At 38.2% G+C, this 20,118-nt stretch overlaps 1 protein-coding gene across 11 annotated transcripts in view; it reads left to right on the top strand.

Annotated features, from left to right (window-relative positions):
* Cbp53E (Calbindin 53E) overlaps nt 1-13,583 on the top strand; it is a 62,172-nt gene extending 48,589 nt beyond the window's left edge. For 8 of the 11 annotated variants that reach the window (XM_086993902.1, XM_086993897.1, XM_086993900.1 and 5 more), the window contains 7 exons: nt 156-236; nt 1,461-1,516; nt 2,597-2,642; nt 4,805-4,861; nt 5,858-5,929; nt 7,362-7,501; nt 9,545-13,583. In XM_086993902.1, coding sequence (XP_086850028.1) covers nt 156-236; nt 1,461-1,516; nt 2,597-2,642; nt 4,805-4,861; nt 5,858-5,929; nt 7,362-7,501; nt 9,545-9,716 — 624 coding nt within the window. In that variant the 3' untranslated portion in view covers nt 9,717-13,583. Of the gene's footprint in view, nt 1-155; nt 237-1,460; nt 1,517-2,596; nt 2,643-4,804; nt 4,862-5,857; nt 5,930-7,361; nt 8,229-9,544 lie in introns of those variants that run through there. The other 3 variants (XR_002674468.2, XM_022811976.2, XM_086993898.1) reach the window with 3 other exon arrangements.
* Nucleotides 13,584-20,118: the final 6,535 nt, after the last annotated feature.

Genomic DNA, 20,118 nt, shown 5'->3' with positions numbered 1-20,118 from the left:
CTCCAAGAAAAATCGTAAGGACTTTAACGAATGAACATGTTAAATGCGTCGAAATCTCAGTTTTGCCTTTTCCTTAGGCCTAATATGAAAGTGGTGCAGTGGTGTATATAGTGAAGTCCTATGCAACGGGTATGCCTTCCTCTTTGACATTTCAGAACTTTTTAAAGGATCTCTTGCGAGAGGCGAAAAGAGATAACATCGAGGAGGATAAACTAATCGAATATACGGACACGTTGGTAAGCTTTATTTTACTTAAGCTTTGATGACTATGACCTTACGAATAGTATCGGCTAAATAAGCTTTTCTCTAAGATCGTTGACAGTGTACGAACTTCAACATACACTGTTAATTTGCTAACTTACCTCGATATTGTCATGTTGTTTACAAAAGTGTACTAATATTTTTATCTGCTTTGTAAAGCTTACATTCATGGGATAGCCCAGAGCCCTTTGTAGGGGGTGCGAGTTATATAAGGTCTTCTTCTTAAATTTTATATTTCGCATGATAATCATGGTATACTGTGGATTTAGTAATCGTTGAAATTTCAGCATGCGGTATACTCTGTAGAGAAACAGTATAATTAACATAAATGATTCAAGGATTTGGCATAAATGTTTCCTATAGTGAAACGCCTGCACAGGTTAAAGTTCATGAAGTTCTCACACATGCCACTAGATATTATTAATGGATAGTAAAAATTCGGATTTCCAAGTTATCTCGACTCACAAGCGTAATAGCGTTTACGTTTCAATACGGCTCTTGTAATGAAATTTATTCCAGAGTGTAATACAATGAGATTAATATCCAAACGATCTAAACAATATTTGGACGTATTATACCACTGGTGAGGAAGACCCCTCTTAAAAGTGAAGGCTATTAGTGCACAAACGTTATGCGTTCTATTGAAATAGACACCGCTTCTTCTTTACGATAGGTCTGTCCCCTCTAGCAGACCGTGTGTTTAAGGCCCACGATAATAATTTATCCTGCATTAGGCTTAATAACACAGGTATTCGAAGGCGCTCGTATTATTGGTACAAACCGTGCTTTCGTGTCAACGTCACGATGTCAGAGCTTAAAAAGCTTTTAAACGATCTTCTTTCAAATGCGCTATTGTGTATGTTTCTTTCGTAGTGGCTCCTCTCAGTCCAGCTGCTTGATGAAATCTTGCTTGTAACTAGTGCTTGATAAGGCTGTAGTGATTTTGGGAACTTCTGCTATAGTCCGAAACGAAAGTTTCCTAAGGGGATATCCGTAAGATATAGTTATCAAGGCTAGTACACCTAAGACTTGAATGTTGGTAACCATTCATTAAATATTGATACATGCAGATAAAAAAATATTAAAGGCAATCTATAGACGTAGATACACAGCCTCAAACACCCCAAGAGACTAGTGTCGAACAGGTAGATGTGTTACCTAAACAAAAATCGGACCAGGCTTTTTGAATGTACTTTCAGCTTCAAATATTCGATAGCAACAAAGATGGAAAGCTCCAACTTAGCGAAATGGCCAAGTGAGTCCTTCGATCAATTTCATAAGATAGGGTAGACAGTTAATAACTATTATTAAAATGTACATGTTTTTAAATATAATTTATTAAATCTTCTATCAGAAAACAGTAATAACACTTCATTCAAGGGTAGTATAATTCATAATAATTATTAATGAGGATTCTATTCCTCAATTTTGATTTGAACTAATTGAAGATGAGGCTATAATATTTTAGTAGTAGTAGTACAATATTAGCGCTATTTACATAGACCAATGCCTACCCTCCTGTCGTAATGACTGGCCCTTAAATCTGACTGTTATTTATAGAAAAAAAAAAAAAAAAAAAAAAAAAAGCAATTCGTTATTCGCGAGTATCAATAAATGATTAGATCTAATGATAATACATGACGGCAATTTAACATGGTTTCCAGCGGAAAAGTTAACCTGTATTGTTTCGCCTCGTCGAATATGTCTTCAGTGGAGCTCTTTTTGAAGCTTCGCCTTTACCTAGCAGTATTGAAATCCCCTAACGTCATCGCCATAGGTAGTTTTTAATTCCGTTTTCATGCTGGCCTATTTTTGAACAAAAATACACTCAAAAATGGTTAATTGTTAGTAATTATTTTTGTCATAGATCTATCAGAACTCGACCTATAAACTAAATGTATCACGCGGTCCCTCAATAGATTCATGATAATCATCGGGCCTTATCATGTAGCAATCAAATAAATACTCAGATGTAGCATACAGCTGTGAAGACGTCAATTCAAACGCTTTAAGATTATATTACATAAGAGATACTCTACAACAGCAAAATACGGACTATTGTCAGATACAGTTCAGCTACAAAGTAATCTCATTTTAATACATACATTTCTATATATTTCATATATAAATCATAACCATATATTTCAATATACGCGTCCAGTTTATTATATTTTCATAGTTTGTAACCTGTTTTTGTTTTACGTTACTCCAATACCTAGGATACAGTTTGTAAAAATCCACTTTTTGCTATTTTGAATTCGTAGAGCTAAAAATGATGCACTTCGTGTATTTGAAAATTTGCGACTAAAAAAATCTGTCGTTATCAAATTTACAGATTGCTTCCTGTGAAAGAGAACTTCTTGTGTCGTTCAGCTTTCAAGGTATCTTTATCTTAGATAATACTTATGCCATAAGATAATCGAATGTAAGGGACTGCGCCTACATAGCTACATTGTGAAGAGCATATTTGTGTCTGAATTTGATAGGTCATTGGGTGATCTGTTAAATGGCTAGCCAGTGTTCGTTGCCACTAGCTATATTGGATCACAAATGAATGGAACCTGTCAAATCTCTCGAGCTCAGACAGTTGATACGAGGAACGTAGGACTCATGTGTCATTTCCAAACCACTATTTTGAATGGACACTGACATATTCTTTGCACCCCATGAAGATAATGTCTTTTCAAAGGAACTGATACACTACGTACATCGAAGTATGAGCAGTCCTTACGAGAGATACTTCGAACGCTTTCGTAGGTCTTAAAAATGGATCAGGGTCCATCTGCAAAACTTACGAAAGGCAGCTTCTGTGGACTTAAATAATAGAAGACGGGTGAAAATACTATTTGAAAGAGATTTTTGTTTGCAATCCAGAATTCAAAAAATGATACCACAGAGGTATGCCGTGCGCAACACAGTACTACACAGGCGCGGGTGAGCTACCTTAAAATAAATTGAAACATAAATATCTTTTCCTAATCTAAAGAAATTGCCGTTGTATTTGTCGAAGTGTTATTCATTATACCGTCGCAATCTAGCAATTAAAAGCACATACGTGGACGTCCTGTTTAGACGCCTCAAAACACATAGAGCATAAGAATTTGGTTTCCGGGAAAAAGTCACATTAACCAAAAAGTCTATGTCACTCTACCCACTTTTTTTACGTGCAAAGAAAATCGACCATGCGTACACATGCTTGGAGCCCGCGAGTGTGACGACCTATTTCCGATAGAAGTACTGTATCTCCGATACATAGCTGTCCCTCTTTGACGTACCATAACATTCATATACCAAAAATCTCCAGAATATGACACTTTGTAATGCTTCGTAATGAATATTCCCCTTCGGGTAGAGGACGACGACCCTCCTTTTAACGGACGATTTTTTCCTAGCCGGCGGCAGGTTTGGCTACCCTGCATACGTTCGTTGAAAAGTCACCTGGTCGCTATTTTTCTTTTATCATCCGAGCAACGGCATGACAAGTCCTCCCGTTATTCTCATAGACGACCAAGAGAAGATGGCGATTGACCAATGGTACACAAGGAAAAGCTTAAGGAGTAACTTTGAAGTGTAATATTTTAGTACGCCGCTTTGGGGCCGTTTTGAAGGGCATAGTTAAGCTATTTTATTGCTGTGTTTTTACGTTTTCCTATAATCCTGATTAATTCATGCCGTAGTTTAAAGCGCATGTTAAAGTTTTGTAGATGGCAAAGCAGATGCAGTCAGATATCGTTCCTCCAGTTAAGCTGGTATCAATGACATTTAAAAACAAGAAAAAAATCATGTCGTACAGATAATTCCAGCGTATAATATGTTCGTCTGGAAATAAGTTGGCTAAAAGTATCTTTAACTGTTCAATAAAGTATAATGATATTGCTTGCGGACTTAACTTACGATTTTTTCAGACACACAATCAGAACCAGCCGTTATCTTGTAAACACATCACATAAAGTATATTTGAATTAGCCACGATATTAGATTTATTGATGCTCGTAATTAGACTCGCAAGGTATAAGCGCAAAAAATAACGCTTCAGTTGCACCAACTGGTGATTCCAACGTCCCTGCTGCAACTTCTAAAAATAGCTCACCATTTGAGCTACTGAATATTCGGTCAATACAAGGCCTATTTTCGTATGTTATTTTCGAATACGTAAAGTTTTATAGCGCTGATATTAGTGTTAACTTTAACTTTAATTTGTAACGTGTTTCCTGACATGGTTACCCTACAGTGGTGCAGGCTATACGTAATTAAGCTACATTGTAAAAACTTCTAGCGTCGATAAAAGCGCGATATATAATTTTGATCAGATTAATGAATGGAACTTTGTTGTATACATTGTTTTTTTAATATCAGGACGGCATCCTCACTATGAACCCATGGACATCCTATGTTGACCCCCCCCCCCCCCATCGTTCTATGTAGCTTAATACTTTTGATAGTTATCGCTCTGAGAACCAAGTATACTTTTCTAAAATTTGTCACATGATACCAGTGTCCGCTTACTTTAGCGAGAAATCGTCGTCTTTTATTGTTATTTCAGGGTGCAAGTAAGTTAACTAGGGAGGACATCGAGAGGGTGTTCGCATTGTATGATCGGGTAAGGTTCTTTCCTTTTTATCTATGTATTGTCTAGACCTCAGTTCTGACCAGATTAGTTAAGTTTAATTGTTCATTCGTACTTGCGCAAGTGCCTCATAGTACTATAGGCTGCTGTGTCCTTTCAAGTTAAAAATGAATGATAATCTTGTCGCCAACTCGGTTGCAAATCGTGCTCAAACGAAGTGCTTAGCTGTTAAAAAAACAAGCAGTTCTTTTTACGGTAACTTCATCACCATCAATTGTTGTCAACTAGATTTTTTGTTGCAGTGAGGACGTTTCATGTAAAGTACTTTCGGGGAACGCATTTAACAGTTCATAGAGCCCAGCGAATATTGAGTTGGCATATGGAACTTGGGTCGGTCTCGGCGCATACCGTGAAAACATTCACACCGAGCTATGTTATCTGCTCGTAAACCAAAGTCACGTTTAACCAACGTTCTTCAAACGTTGATGTTACGCAGACGAGAGGCGACAAACGCACGACTACAGCCACCTCCCTTAACTTATTAGTTTCAAATTAAGTTTTGCAACGAGTACCAGAGCAAAGCAGTGCAAGCGAACCTCAACGGAGCATTTTCGGAGAACCTTATAACGAATTTCCCAATTACAAGTAAAAACAATACATACTTATTGTAAGATTGCTTCTTTGTTGTGCATTCCCCGTAAAAAACACTAATCATACACAAATTTAGGTTTTCTTTTGCTTCAATTAATCAAACAAAGTCAGATCTTTGCATTTAGAATCATAGAATAAGCGGAACCCTGATGCGAAAATGTATGAGCTTTATGTTAACGGTCTCGGAGGCGTATAAATAGGCTAGAAACATAGGTTTTTTATTCGTATAGTATACTTGCCTATAAGCATCATATTGTATTATATAGAGAAATGTTTGCGGTCCCCGCATAAGACATCATTTATGAAACTTTGACGAAAATCGCTAAATATTGAAAACAAACCCGGACAGCTAAATTGTAATATTACCTTCTGTTTCAGGACAAAAACGGCACAATCGAAAACGAGGAACTAAAAGGCTTTTTAAAAGACCTTCTGGAGCTCGTGAAAAAAGTCAGTGTAAATGTAGATTGCGTCCAATAGTTAAGTGCTTTAGATCTGAAGATTGGGTAAATAGTGTGATCACGTAATGAGACATGGCCCAACAGTGAGTGTTCTGCAATATATTCTACCACTGCATATGTAATTTGATTGTCGATTGCCTATGCCCGTTTCTTGGGGGCCCAGTTTTACGAAGCGGCTCTAACTAGCAGAAATCAAACAGACGTAGTTAAATTGTCTTTGTCGAAAAATGTTGTTTTGTATGGATGTCACCTTTAGTCTATACGGACTTTTTGATCATATCCGCTCGTAAAAAAAGCTGGTCTAATGGCGCTTTCAGATGAAAAATAATAATTAAGCTATCGATATAACGCCAGATTATTAAAAATACTATTTGAAATATTTAAGAAATGTCACATTCGCTTAGTAGAGCTTTTTCTTTTTTCTTTTTTTTTTTTTATATATATATATATATATATATATAGAAGTCATCTACTTGTGCCAAAAAAGTCATATAAGGAAAAACTACGTAAAATCTAGTACCGTTTTGAATAAAGGGGCTTCGCAGATCTAAACATTCAACTCCGGGACCTTCTGATCATTATTCTGTAAATGGCTTAGTTTTTGTAGAATAAGGCTTGTGGAATCAGTCTCCAGAATACTCAGTACCCCCAAAAAGTACATTACCAATTGAATTGAAAATTATTTGCAATCGTTGCGTTACACATAACTATATTCTTCTTAGAAGGCTGAGTATGTTCGGCTGCATTGGCTGTACTGCTTCTCGACCTGGGTTAATTCTCCATTATTGTGCACGCATCACCATTCTAACATCGGTTTGTCGACCAAATACCCATGCCATGACATATAGGTCAAACTTATTATAACTCTAATTCTTTTCAATAATAGGAAATCAATAAAATTGGATAGGAAAGTGCACGGCCAGATTTTGATTGGGATGCCCCTAGCGCAATTTACTTTGGAAAGTGAAAGAAAGGCGTAAATTTCGAAAAACCTAGGTGCCTAACATATAACGACGACTAGATAGCTTTCGTGTTTGAAGAATGCGGAGCCTCAATACATGTCCGATACGTTATGTTTTGACAATCATTATTATCGCTGATGTGTGAATTTCGTGTAAAAATGTGTTTACACTTTAGGATGTTCTCTTTCTGAGCGGATTTAGTAACGGTGTCTCATATTTGATAACGCCAGCTCGTAAAACAATCCACGTGACTCAATGTGATGTTTTTTATATTTGGTGCAACCCGGATGTTGAAAACATAAGAACCCACCGTCATCGTTACGTTGGCGTACTACGACAGAGCATAGTATTCATTCACATTCTTCTCTACTATAGTGATCTATTCAATTTTTAAGTGTTTCATAATATAGCCGCCGATGTTTCATGAATTTACTGGACCATTCCCTTTTTTCGTTTCAGGATTACGACGCGCAGGACCTTGCTGAGTTCCAGGAGTCAATCCTTCGAGGATGCGACTTCAACGCAGATGGGAGAATTTCCAAAAAGGAGCTCACTATGGTTTTGTTAGCGCTCGCCAAGCAAAATGATCTCGAGCAAAAGTAAATCTCGACGTTTACGCAAAACTGACTTCTGTTGACATTTAGAAACAGGATGATTTCACAATCCGTCGGGATCGAAGAGTGGCGACGGTTTCTTCATATTTATATTGTTGTTCAATCGCTAGCTTTATTTACGTGTTAGACAAATACAGTTTACAGAGCTTGCCAAGTATATGAACAGGATGAATGTTATCATATAAAGTCATCTGTCGATGAAAGGCAAAACGAACTTTCGCTTTTCTCACCAAGATACATACGGGCATCGATAAATATGAAAAGTGCGGACACTTAGTCAGAACGGTCATACTACGCAACGGCAAATAAACATTTGCCCAACGTAACAGACACACAAATGGACAGGCTTACTTGACAAAAACCAAAAGCCGACTACGTAAATTATAGTAAGCCAGTAACTCCGAGATCTTTTGCTGATTATGTGCCTACGACTGTTCTGAAGTACAAATCCAAACATCCTGAAAGCTTCGCTGAGTGGGAACATGATGCACTTTTTATGTAGCTCAACGCGACAGGTACGTACCAGTGAACTAGTCAATCCAAATTTCGGAACAATCGGTCTACGAGCGATAGCTCAGAGACATGCCATCTAGAATGTGTTTAAGAAAAGCACGACGTCTAAGTCTAAAAGGAGGATACGTTCAAGTTGTACAATTTACTTTCTACATAACTATCCAAATAGATATCAGCAATGTAAGTTCGTATAACATTATTCATGTAGCTTTCAATTGCCAGTGTTCTATGTAAAAGTCGACGCACTAATCTAGCGTCTCCTGAGGACACTCCAATCTTTTCAGGAACATATTTAGCTAGCAACTGATTGTCTATAAACAGATGGTATTTCTTGAGTCAATATTACATCACGTACTGATTCAAGCCAGTTGGAAGTGGCGTTCGCTATCCGCGCGCCTCTGTCAAAAAAGCACGTTGCTACCGCCATGATACTCTGCGCGACCGCGACAGCAACGCAGAGGCGCTAGCTGGCGTCTCTGCTCGTCATACGGTAGAGGACACCGTCTGTATCGTACTGTCTTGCATCTACTTGCATTTACCCCTTGCTGAATGATCGTATACAGTGATCGCGCCAGCGCGTATAGCGTATCATGTTGTGTCGAAACTATGGCCCATTAAAAAAAATTATATGCTTTGTAATTATGAGCTTCGGCACAGTTTTCGCTTTTCGTCACTTCAGCAACTGAGTGCGAGACCGCCTAAACAGAGCAGCAGATCGCATTCATAAATTCCCCCAAGTTTGAGCCCCATGGCAGGTCTATATCAGTGTAAAAATGAACTGTTATAGCAGACGGTACAGCAGACAAGATGGTGACAGGCTTTTCACAAACAGATCTATAGATATGATACGCTGTTATCAAAATATCTTACGTCACATTCAATTGATCGCCAGCTTAAGAATATTAGATCTCGTTGAATGTAAAACACGATACATTTTCTATTATACTTATTATTCGTTGTTTACCGGTGCGTCATTACTTCGCCAAACGGTCCACACCTACGGTAAAGCTTCCTTCCTGTCCAGAAAATTTTCTAATCCAATACGAAATTTCCGTTTGTATTTCGAACTTGCTTTCTAGCTTCTAAATCATTCCTATATAGGAATAGCATAGCATAGCATTAATGTACGAAAACGTTCTCCGAAGGACTATCAGGTATTGAATTTGTTGTGCTTCAACTTGGTAGAGCAATTGAGTATTAGATACTTGATGGTGACCCCCTATTTCTTTGGCTTCTCGTTGTTGCCAGTCGACCAGCTAATTACCTAACCTGAATACAAAGAGAGAACTACTCGCGTGCCCTAGCGCAATGAGCTCGATAACGAAGAAGCTCAGACTTCAAACAGGAGTCAGAAACAGAATTGAACCCGATCCTACGTGCGGAGCTTGAGGATGTATCTGTTGCTAAATTACATGTGATCCCTCAAAAGTTATACGCATCATATCGGCTAACGTATTTCGTCTGGTTCTTACTTATGAAACGTAACGATTACTATCGCAACGATTATTCTTACAGTTGTCTGTCATCTTCGAGAAAAGTTAATCGACACTGCCATCAACTTCCATCACCTATCCAAGTCAGGTCTGGTCACTGCTCCGGCTGGCGCATCTCCATCAAGTCGTCGGCAAGCAACAAATACCGTCGGATGCCTTCGCCTCCGTTAACCCAATCGATTAACGGTTACTGAAATGATCAGCATTCAGAAATAAGGAACGGCCCGGAGCGGCTTATGATCTGAGCATATCAAATCGAACAGCAGAAGAAGGGCTTGCAACAAAGAGGTGTGGAATTGCAATGCTGATTGAGCAGGTCCTGCTACCTGAGAGGCACCTAACTTTAGCCACTGTGCTGTTTTGCCTTGTTTCGCAACTGACTTTACTAGCAGACGGTGCGACTATTGTGGCCAGCAGAACGTGCACGTATGAGGTAGCATCTGAGGTAACCCTCTTACGAAAGCACCTAAAAAAAGGCTTTTGGACGTTTACATTAAGCCTACTCAGCAGGCACATAGATATTTGGACATGGCCTACAGCCTCGTACCAACACCTCCCTTGTTACACTTGACTGTCTCAAAAATAGATCGGTGAATAGCGGCCAACAATAGAAGACTGACTAAAGTGTTGTAAAGAAACACTAAGCAGTCACTGTAGTATTCGCTAGAATTGAGAGAATGCCGGCACTTAGTTTGCAATGAACAAATTAGTAATCGTTCTTTATACTCCATCGATCCCGGGTTCTCTACTAGACATATCGGCTATAAGTTTCAAGTTCCGTGCGCACATACTTGCCAAAATGTTCGGAATCTCCATATAAATAGCTTGGCAAGATCGCAAATATATTAAAGGTGGAATTGCGATACGCAGGTTGCGTTATAGTAATATAGATAAATATTAGCGATCGTAAGTATTTTCTGATATTGGCGAGAAATGATAATAATCAGCTCGCGTAGGAAACCTTCAGAGACTCAAGTCATGGCTCGTACGATCGCCATGTTGTCCGCCTGAAACATATCAGCCTCACGGTTACATGCTCCTGTACGACCCATTCATGCACAGTATACCTACCTATGCGCCACACTCCCTGAACAGTGATGATATATATCTACAGAGAGAGATATGTGTCATGTATCAGAGGGTGGTCAGTGTTGTATACAAGAGTAGCCTCAGTTGGCGGATGAATTCAACTGTCCTATCGTATACCGTAGAAGAAAAAATATTTATTGAATAGGTAAATGCGAAGTGAAATATACAGAATTTTATAGGATATGCGGAGGTTGTCTTCCGCCGTCTCATTAACGACAAAACACCACATCCGGATAACCCTGAACCTAAGGGCACCTAACCAGCATCATAACATGTGATGGGAGCTCAGATTCGTGAAAGCCAGTACGTATATTTCTCAAGTACCCCACCTTCAAGATCTTGCCAAGATATTAAGAATATTTCGACTGCTGATGATGTTTGATTCTAGAGAAGAAATGCAAACAAGGATTTGCTTTACTCCTTTGATGGACCTTTTCTGCAAACCCCCAAGCGGTCTTTTCTAAATCTAAAAAGTGCGTTATCTTCGATATGCATCCCTTTGTCTCACAACGGAGCTTTTCAAACAAACAAACCTATTAAAATAATAGTTCCTATTTACTGATCTGCTTTTCTCATTTTTTTTGTTTGCTGATCGCCACCTATTATTGTGTTCATTATTTCATATCAGTTTTAGAATTTTGAGCTTGCGTTATAAAGGTGGATATCTTTTAGGTAAAAAAAAAAATGCTACCAGAGTTATTATGAATGTTTATGGCGTGCACGAAGTGATAGGATATAGTTAAGAGCTCTATTCTAAGGTGGACTACTACGTTTAAATAAGATTTTCAGGTCCAATGCAAATTACCTTTAGCCATCTTTGAAAAAAGATACTTGCTAGTTGAGCTCGCACCTCTTCGATAAAACAAAATTCTTAACATCTGCGAAGTAAATTTCTTAGGTTGCTTCTGCAGTTTTTTCGTCATTGGCGGAAACGCCCGTGTCGCAAATTCGCTTCTTTTTCACCCAACATGTTTTTTTGGGGTTCGAAACCCAAGTAAGGGTGGTGCAACACCTTAAGCAATGTAGTGTTCGACAATATGTACCATTAGCAGACGAAAGATAAGAACAGAAAAGCCCAAATAACTTAGCGCAACTTAACTTAAACTTAAAACTAAGTAAATCTACTAAGATACATAGAATCACCTAGTCGTTAAGAGCCAATATATGTACTATGAAAGACACGTATAGGCTTTTCAGTGCTGCGCATCGACATTGCTCGCTACAGAGCAGGTTGACTATTATATCACGTACGATAGACCTGCTGGATATGATGTTACGCGACGGAAACAATTAGTAACAATGTACAATTGTTATCAAGCAGTTATTGCTAATTATGTAGTTCAGGAAAAGTCAATGTAATTTCAGTATATGTTACTTACACACGTGGCATAGATTCCGTTGTGCCAGTGCGGGTATCATCGATTCAAAAGACCGTATTTCTTTTCTACTTATGAATACGAATAAACAGTACACAACATGTGTGATGAGACAATTACTTCAGCGCTTTCCCGCTCTGTCTCGGTTTCGTTTGCCCTATCAGGGTCTTCCTTGTTTCCCCTTTCGAGTTCGCAAATAACAAAGGACCATGCGGACCACCGAATCGTATTAAATAGTACAGAACTTCATAGTTAATTAATACCCACTTAGACAATAATTCCTGTGTATATGTAGAAGTTTTGCCTTGGCAGCACCGTTCGCGATGCTCCGGTGGCTTTTCATGTTTACATATGTATGGGCACTCATACATGCCCACGCTACGGGTTATACAACAGACGTAGTCTCATATTTAGTTTTTCGTACGAGGTAGTTATGATGGACACATATGGACGTGTTGACTCGGTGACTGTGACTACAGTCCCATATTCAGACCCCTCAAAACTATAGTTCGCAGAAATTCAGAGTTGCGTACCACCATGTATACTCGATTCGTTCTAACAATCTACATGTATTTATCCAGTTAAAAACATATCTGATGTAAAATATATATATACAAACAGCTAGACAAATATATATATATATATATATACGGCTATTTAAAAATGTTGAAAAGCAGACAGAGGAAAGGGTGAGAGAGACATGTTACTAAGGACAAAAAGTTGCTTGTTGATGTTGAACAAGTGCAATACTGTTACTTTTACCATAAGAACAATACACGTGATGAAATATACGCGTGATAAAGGAGTGATGTTCTTTAAGTTGCCTGAAGTTCATCACGTCGGCTTTAGCTTAATATGCCAGGTAATATCGTTATCGCGTTAGTTATAGATGATTAGCCAGAGCAATCGAAGACTTAAGAAACTCTACTGAATTTCGCCTACGGTGAATTGAATATTTGCGCTAAAATGTTCAACTCAAGTGACCAAACATTGCTTTATAAGAATGCGACCTGAGTATAGACCAAGAAACAGGACCCAAGAGATAGCCATTGTGGTATTCAGGTTGATTTCAATGTAATTTGGCCAAATCGTGCCGAGTTGTGTTGAATTTCATACTCGATACCACTACTGAGCATGACATCAGACGGCCGGCTCCCCGTACCAAAAAACGCTAGTCCCTCCAGTTTAGCAGGGAACACGCTATTCAGTACGCTATCACATCGCACCTACAAAAATCTTTACTTTATTTAATAGTAAATAAGGCAATGAATGAGGTGAGTCTTGATTTACCGAGATAAGTGGTGACGAGCAGTAAGACACTGTGTATTGACAACAAACCCTTAGCCTATACCGAAATCAAGCTATTGTCCTATACAAGCCGAAATAACCTTGAACAGAGGATTACACATGTTAGACTCCAATGGCGTAAAAGTTATCAACGCTTTACGTGGGAAAATACACAAATAGATCGCAATGTGCGTCAATTGAGCTGATGATTTGTATAACGAACGGCTTGGAAAATTCCTTGGACTGTATTCTAGTAGGTAAATAAAATGGAACGCGAAATTAATAAACATCGTTGCGAGAGTAGTTTAATGGTTGTTTTCAATATGATTATTTCACTGGATAGTTATTTGAAGTTGCTTGTTAAGTTGTTCTCGGTCAAGTGAAACCCAAATAATCGCGTTATTTTTGATGCATTGCCGTTCAGCATCTGCTGTCTGCTAGAAGTCCGTTATTTCTGTGAAACGTGGTGTGGCACTCTTCCATGTGTAGATTTCATCGTTTAATAACTCTGCAGTATAATTATTTTGCTCTAGTATAGAAACCATTATAAAAAAAAAAAAAGGGAACAAATGAGGCCTGTTGCCTATAAACAACAAGTTGGTTCAGTAGCTTTGAGGCAATGGGGTCTCGCAACACAGAGCTGACATGTCAAGTTAAGCAATATAACGTTCGTCATTTTTGAACACTCGCATTGTTATAAGAACTCTGCCTGGAAGTGACTGATGCGCTTTTGTTTTCCCTTACGCCAATCATGTTCATAGTATAAAAAGAACTGTAAAAAAATTACCTTTCGGTCAAATCATCCAATGCGTCCCGTATTTGCCATTCGTAGCCCTCTAGAATCCTGTTATCGACACAAGTTAATTATTTTCGCTATACCTCTAAAGTTATACGTGCAACAGCATGTACTGAAAAAAGTTCAGAGGAACACAGTTATTAGTACCTCATATAGAGATGTTTATATATTCATATAGAGACAGATACTGAACTCGTCACTCGTCACGAGACAAGACAGCTGCTTTGCAATTTACATAATAAAAAGCTCTATACAGTCATTATTTATCATGGCAAGAGCCCCACTAGGCATGATTAATCTTTGGCGGGGGTCCACAGGACAATACTACATTTAATTTTAGCTAGTTTAACCGCTGTTTATGTACAAAAAGGGAGTATCGCCCAAATAAATCCCATTTGTTCCGCTGCTGCAATCACGATCGTTCGAGTGAGAGATTAGCCAATTCGAAAAAAATTAAGCTAAAACATTGTAACAATTGTCCTGAAATGTTTGTGGGAAGAGACGGCCGAAAGATGGTCTTATCGCTTTCATTGTAGAAATTTCCATGCCGAAGATACCCTCGGTACTCGTCGGCCAGTCATGGCAAAGAAATCATAAACTCGTACCAAAATTTGGGCAAATCCAACACGTCAGCAACGATATGCCCAAAGATTAAGTGCAAACACCAAACAGTTTTAGGCCATTAGAGAAAGTCGGCTAGAAAAAAGACATTTGGATGTTTTACGACTTGACGCTAGAAAATATATTCGATCAAAATGGAAATTATTTTTGTCAATACTTTCTAAAAACCCTTATTATATATATATAATATAAAGTAGGAGATAAAAATGATGATAGCGGTGCTCTTAGAAAGTTTTTCGCCTAAACTTAAATTTAGATTAAAAAAAAAAACTGCTTTCTTTTCAGATTCGTTGTAGGTGATCGTCTGTCTTGTTTAGTACGCATGCAAAGTTGTGAGACCTCAACTTAGGACCTGTATTTCATTTGCCTCCGAAATATCATTTGGTGCGGGTGGTAATAGGCCCTCTCAGAAGTTTGAGCGCCGACCTGCATTTAGCGAATCGGGGTAGTGGAAATGGATTTGTAACCTGCTGATTCGGCTTTACAGTATATCGTATCGCCGAACAAAAATACTTTCAAAATAAATAAATAATAAATTATTCTAACTGTTCTACCCAATAGCGAGCGTCGTGCAAGCATTAATTTATAATAATAATTAAAAAAATTCTATAATAAGTTAAATAGGCCATACGGTTTTTTTTTTAGCAGAAAGAGGCGGCAATAAATACCCTTATAGTTATGTTCCTTATAGACATGAGAACGTTGTATCTTTCAATATTATTTTGTTAGATGTTTTAAAATATCAAATGTTTGAAAATATGCCATAGAGGCCTACCAGAGAGTCAGCCAGATAGTCCAGAATAGCATCGTTCGATGTATCCTTTATAATGGATATATCAGTATCTATTCTAATCTAACCCAGCCATTGCTTGTCTGTACGCTCGCAGGAAGTACTCGAAAGGCTTTATGCAACCTAGTATAGCCCTTCTAGCCCCCGTCGCCAATGCGCTGAGCTTTATTTTGTGTGCTTAAAAGATAGGAATTCAATATGATATGGCGCTGAGATCAAGCTTCGGTGATCTTTCAAATTCTGTCATTGGATGGAGTTAGGTGATCGACAGTTATTTTATTAGTCATGGAATGACTTTTTCTAACCAAGATAAACAACGGCCAGCTTGGTAGTAGAGGGGTAAAGGCGAAAGACGAGGGGACGAGGCTCCATGCAACGGAAGTGCTACTTCGATAAGAAAATGGATTTGTTAGAAAGCTGGATCACCGCAGGAACGCTACTAGCGATCAGCGTCATTAACTCGCCGCTGTTTTGCCAATACTGGTTCAAAGGACTGTTATATGTGTCTAGTCACTTTATGGGATTCGTTTACTTTTCACGCATGATGCGTGGTGCATCATCAACCCAGATCTTCTTCATTCTATTGAAACGTGAAATGCGTTACGTTCACTTAGCCTTAAAACTGTTTACAACTGAGCAAATAGACATCGAAAATGAAAATATCTCTCTCAAACCTCTAGCAAAGACAGATACGTTCCAACAGATGATGATATATCACGTTGATGTATAATGTAAGGAGTTAAACTGTAAATTTTTCCAATTTTAATTAAGTAGACTTCTAGCAAACCGTTGCGTTCTCTCAAACAACTTAATATACCCCGATTTAGAAATTAGGCGATTTTATTAATGCAACTTTACCAGTAGGCATGATATAAAATAAATATGTCGAATATCAATGCGAGCCAACGTATATCCGTTCGATTTAATGTGGTGTATTGACTTTCGTCGTGTCCCACCCCATTTGATGTTCTGGGTCGGGTATTTGTGAGTTGAATATTTGACCATCCGTAAACTAAGCTATTGATACAAAACGACAGCAGCAGCGGTACAACAGGAAATTTGGTTTTCAAAAGACCGATAGAAATAGTGGTTGTCCTATCGTTTTCTATTTACGAAGCCGACACACAGTGCAGATTGTTTGGATAATCTGTAAATGCAAAAAATTCACATCGGCCTCCTCTAGTCCTCATCATGGATGTTAGACTAGAATGTCTTTTGCAAAACTTTTACAATAGAAAATCAGACGCCCTGACCGTTCTCGTATTAGAAATGGTAACCTTCTTGACAACCAACAACTCGAAACGCTAACTCTGCAGATATGGCAGACAAATAGTTTGTTTCTGATTACCTTCGCCTTGCAGCTTCTGTCCCACACGACTGAGCATGGAGGCGTAAAATGTATATGGACCTTTGTCTTTATTCAGAAATAATTTCTAGCGGTAAATAGTCAAATCTGTTAAAAGGCCGCGCGATTATCCAAGCTGCCAGCCCTTTTCTGGGTCCGATTCGTCAAATGCTGTGAAATTGCTTCCTCTAGATCAGAGTATAATTTTTCCAAAAATCAAAGAGGGCATTTCACTAATTTCAATATACAAATAATTTCAAATCGGCCTTTTTTTTTCGTATATCTCTGAAACGGTCATTGGACCAAGGAGCAACAAGTCTATATATACAAGAAACGTAGGTTCAACGTAGGTCCGGTTCAACAAAACGTAGAAAGAAGGCGTTCCGCTTTTAAAGCACTTAGTGATTGATGTCACCATCGGCCAACGGCGTTTCCTGCCCAAGTCAAAATGGCCAGCAGACTGGCCTCGATTTAACGAGTGGAGCAATATTTAAAAAAGGTGACCGATATACTCGTTCAGGCGTTCCATCCGTGATAATTGTACTCAGCATATACTCGTACCTAGAGTAGAGTTACCAAAGATACGATTGGTAACATGAAAGATGTTATACTACTTATGAGGGTGATAAGTAAGCAAACGTCCGTGCTGTACAAATTTAGAAATGCTTCTCGTTAGCATGATCATTTGTGCGAAGCGTTACTTTTCCGATGAACGAACCAGTGGAATATAAGGCCAAATATTTCAGTCAATATTTTTCATTTCGCTTCTTAATAAAGCTTGACTGGATCTTATAAAGCATCTATTTTTAGAAACCATACCTATCGAGGTTGCGTCGCAGAGGTAATTGCCCTAAGGCTAGCATGAAGAATGACAGAGATGTTGTTATCCTTCACAGTACAACCTTCGCTTGTCCGGGTGATAACCATGAATCGGACATTTATTCCTTTGGACGTTCAATGTCCAAGTTGTTTGGAATGAATCTTTATGAAACTGCAATTACTGGGCCTTCATCTTCATTGCCTTTGCTGATAATTACAAGCAAAATTTGCTCGTCCTTCTGGAACCGTTGGCCACGATTTTCCGTTGACACGAATTGTTTAAAGTCTGTACGTAAAGTCTTCCCAGTGTTCACGACACGTATTCAGTGATTAAATATAGAATTCTACGGAATCTTTCATACATTCTAGTTACTACTATTTGTTGAAAGGAAGACTATTTCGAGGACGAAATCGATAGTCTTCTTGAAGCCTCCGTTGCTACCGACTATAAAAACTGTTTTCCACCGTACGCGTTTCTGATCGCCTCGGCAAAAATGCGATGCCTCAATCGTATTGTTATCTTCTTCTACTGTATCCGCATATATCTATTGTTAGTATATATATAAATGGCGCTATAATCATCTGCAAGCCCAGCTGCATTGGGAGGAGACTAAACTAGGTACCCTTCAAGCTTCCAGCGAAACATCAACTAATTAATGTTTCTTAATTATTATTAATATAAAATTATTAAAAATTAATCACCTTCTGTAACACAGTAAAAATATCGACGGGCTCTAGTAAACCGAATGATGTATATCAGTTTGTCCTAAATAGTAATATATGTAGGGCGAATCAGTGATCTTTTGCCATGCGTAACTCCGAGAATAGAAGTCTTGGCCTAAAGCAAATCAGCTCAACATTGTTGCAGATCTATACAAAATGAACATCTATTAAATGTAATGAAATAACACTTGTTTTTGCTCCCTTTTTTACTTGTAACGGAAATGTATAGCGTGCATACGCTTACAATGATCTGATAATTCACCCCAATGGTGAACTAACAATGACGCTCCGACTTAAATGCTGCCTACAAGATTCGCGCCGAATATCATCTGCTATAATCCCAACACGAATCACTTTATTCCAAAATTCAATTATAAGGTTTATCTTTTATTGCCGTCAGATTAGCCATCTGAGATAAGCCACACGATATTTCCTGTATTGTGCTTTTTAAGCTAAGATTGGCTTATCTAACAAAGGGATCACTGTTCTTCGCCTCTAGAAAAAAAAAACTATCGGCAAAGTATTATCTATTGTTTCCAGTGTGTCTGTTTCCGTTGATAGAATCCAAATGAATGCGATCAGTTTTCTAATACTAGCGCTGCTCTATGATCTTCCGTTGTCCTGACAGGGCACGTAATCCATGTTCAGTAAATAAGCTTTATTTAATATCATTCCCAGATGTGCTGGAGCGTTTTTGGGTACAAATATAGCAACGCGCCCTGATTTTTTAAAATTTTAATTATTCAGGCCTATAAAATGTATGTAGCGTTTATACGGGTAAGAATACCAGGAACAGTCAGTCAGTCAGTCAGTCAGTCAGTCAGTCACAATTATCGTAAACTGTAAATTCGCTTGTGGAAATAGAGCATTTCAAGCGGTTCTAATAAATCCAGTTCTGGAAATGGAAGATATCTCGTAACTTATGAACCGATATACGGTGGCAAGTTACTCTTCATAACTACTGTTCAACTTGGAACTGAATTAAGAAAAAATGAATATTGTTCCAAATGACCGTTACAGTCTTTTGCTACGTGTTCTCTACCGACCTTCGTAATAACAGTTTGTCATGCACACATTTTATGAATAATTATTCGTATTTTTGTACAGATGCCACAGGGTCAGTTTGTCTTATACACACACACACACACACACACACACACACACACACACACACGCTTAACTTTCGTTTGCAAGGTCACAACGAACTCAGATCGCTTCAATGAAGGACCTTTCGGCAAGGCATTCCTTCAATCTGTCCTAGCAAATAATAACGAAAGTAGTTTACAACGCAGAAAGTTTTAAACAACCTAACCCAGTTGTCCCATATTTTTTTTAATAATCGAAAATGTTTAGCAATATATATATATATATATATATATATAATTTATAAAAATAATGCACAAATATTTAATAATATTAGTGCATAAAAGAGCTAATGGTCTGAATGATACAGAGTGGTAGTAAAAAATGAGCATTAATCTAATAGCGGTTCTAAGTACGACGAAGCAATGGTGGTGTGTGATTTTTCAGATGAAAATAACTAATTCGAAACACAACTGTTGTTTATTTTGTCCTGTATCGAAACACGTCCTGTTAGCCTACAGGACTAGATTAACTATTAAGATAATGCGGTACGTCGCTCACTTATAAACAAAATCACTCGCGTAACATTTCGAGCTTTACGACTGCTTCTTCTACTACGCTCGACAGACCGTGGACTTCCAATACGAAACCAATGAAATGTGTCGAG

The sequence above is a fragment of the Varroa destructor genome, unplaced genomic scaffold (genome assembly GCF_002443255.2).
Source record: "Varroa destructor unplaced genomic scaffold, Vdes_3.0 BEIS01000006.1, whole genome shotgun sequence".
In the NCBI taxonomy this organism is placed as follows: domain Eukaryota; kingdom Metazoa; phylum Arthropoda; class Arachnida; order Mesostigmata; family Varroidae; genus Varroa; species Varroa destructor.
This window is presented reverse-complemented; position numbering and strand designations above follow the sequence as displayed.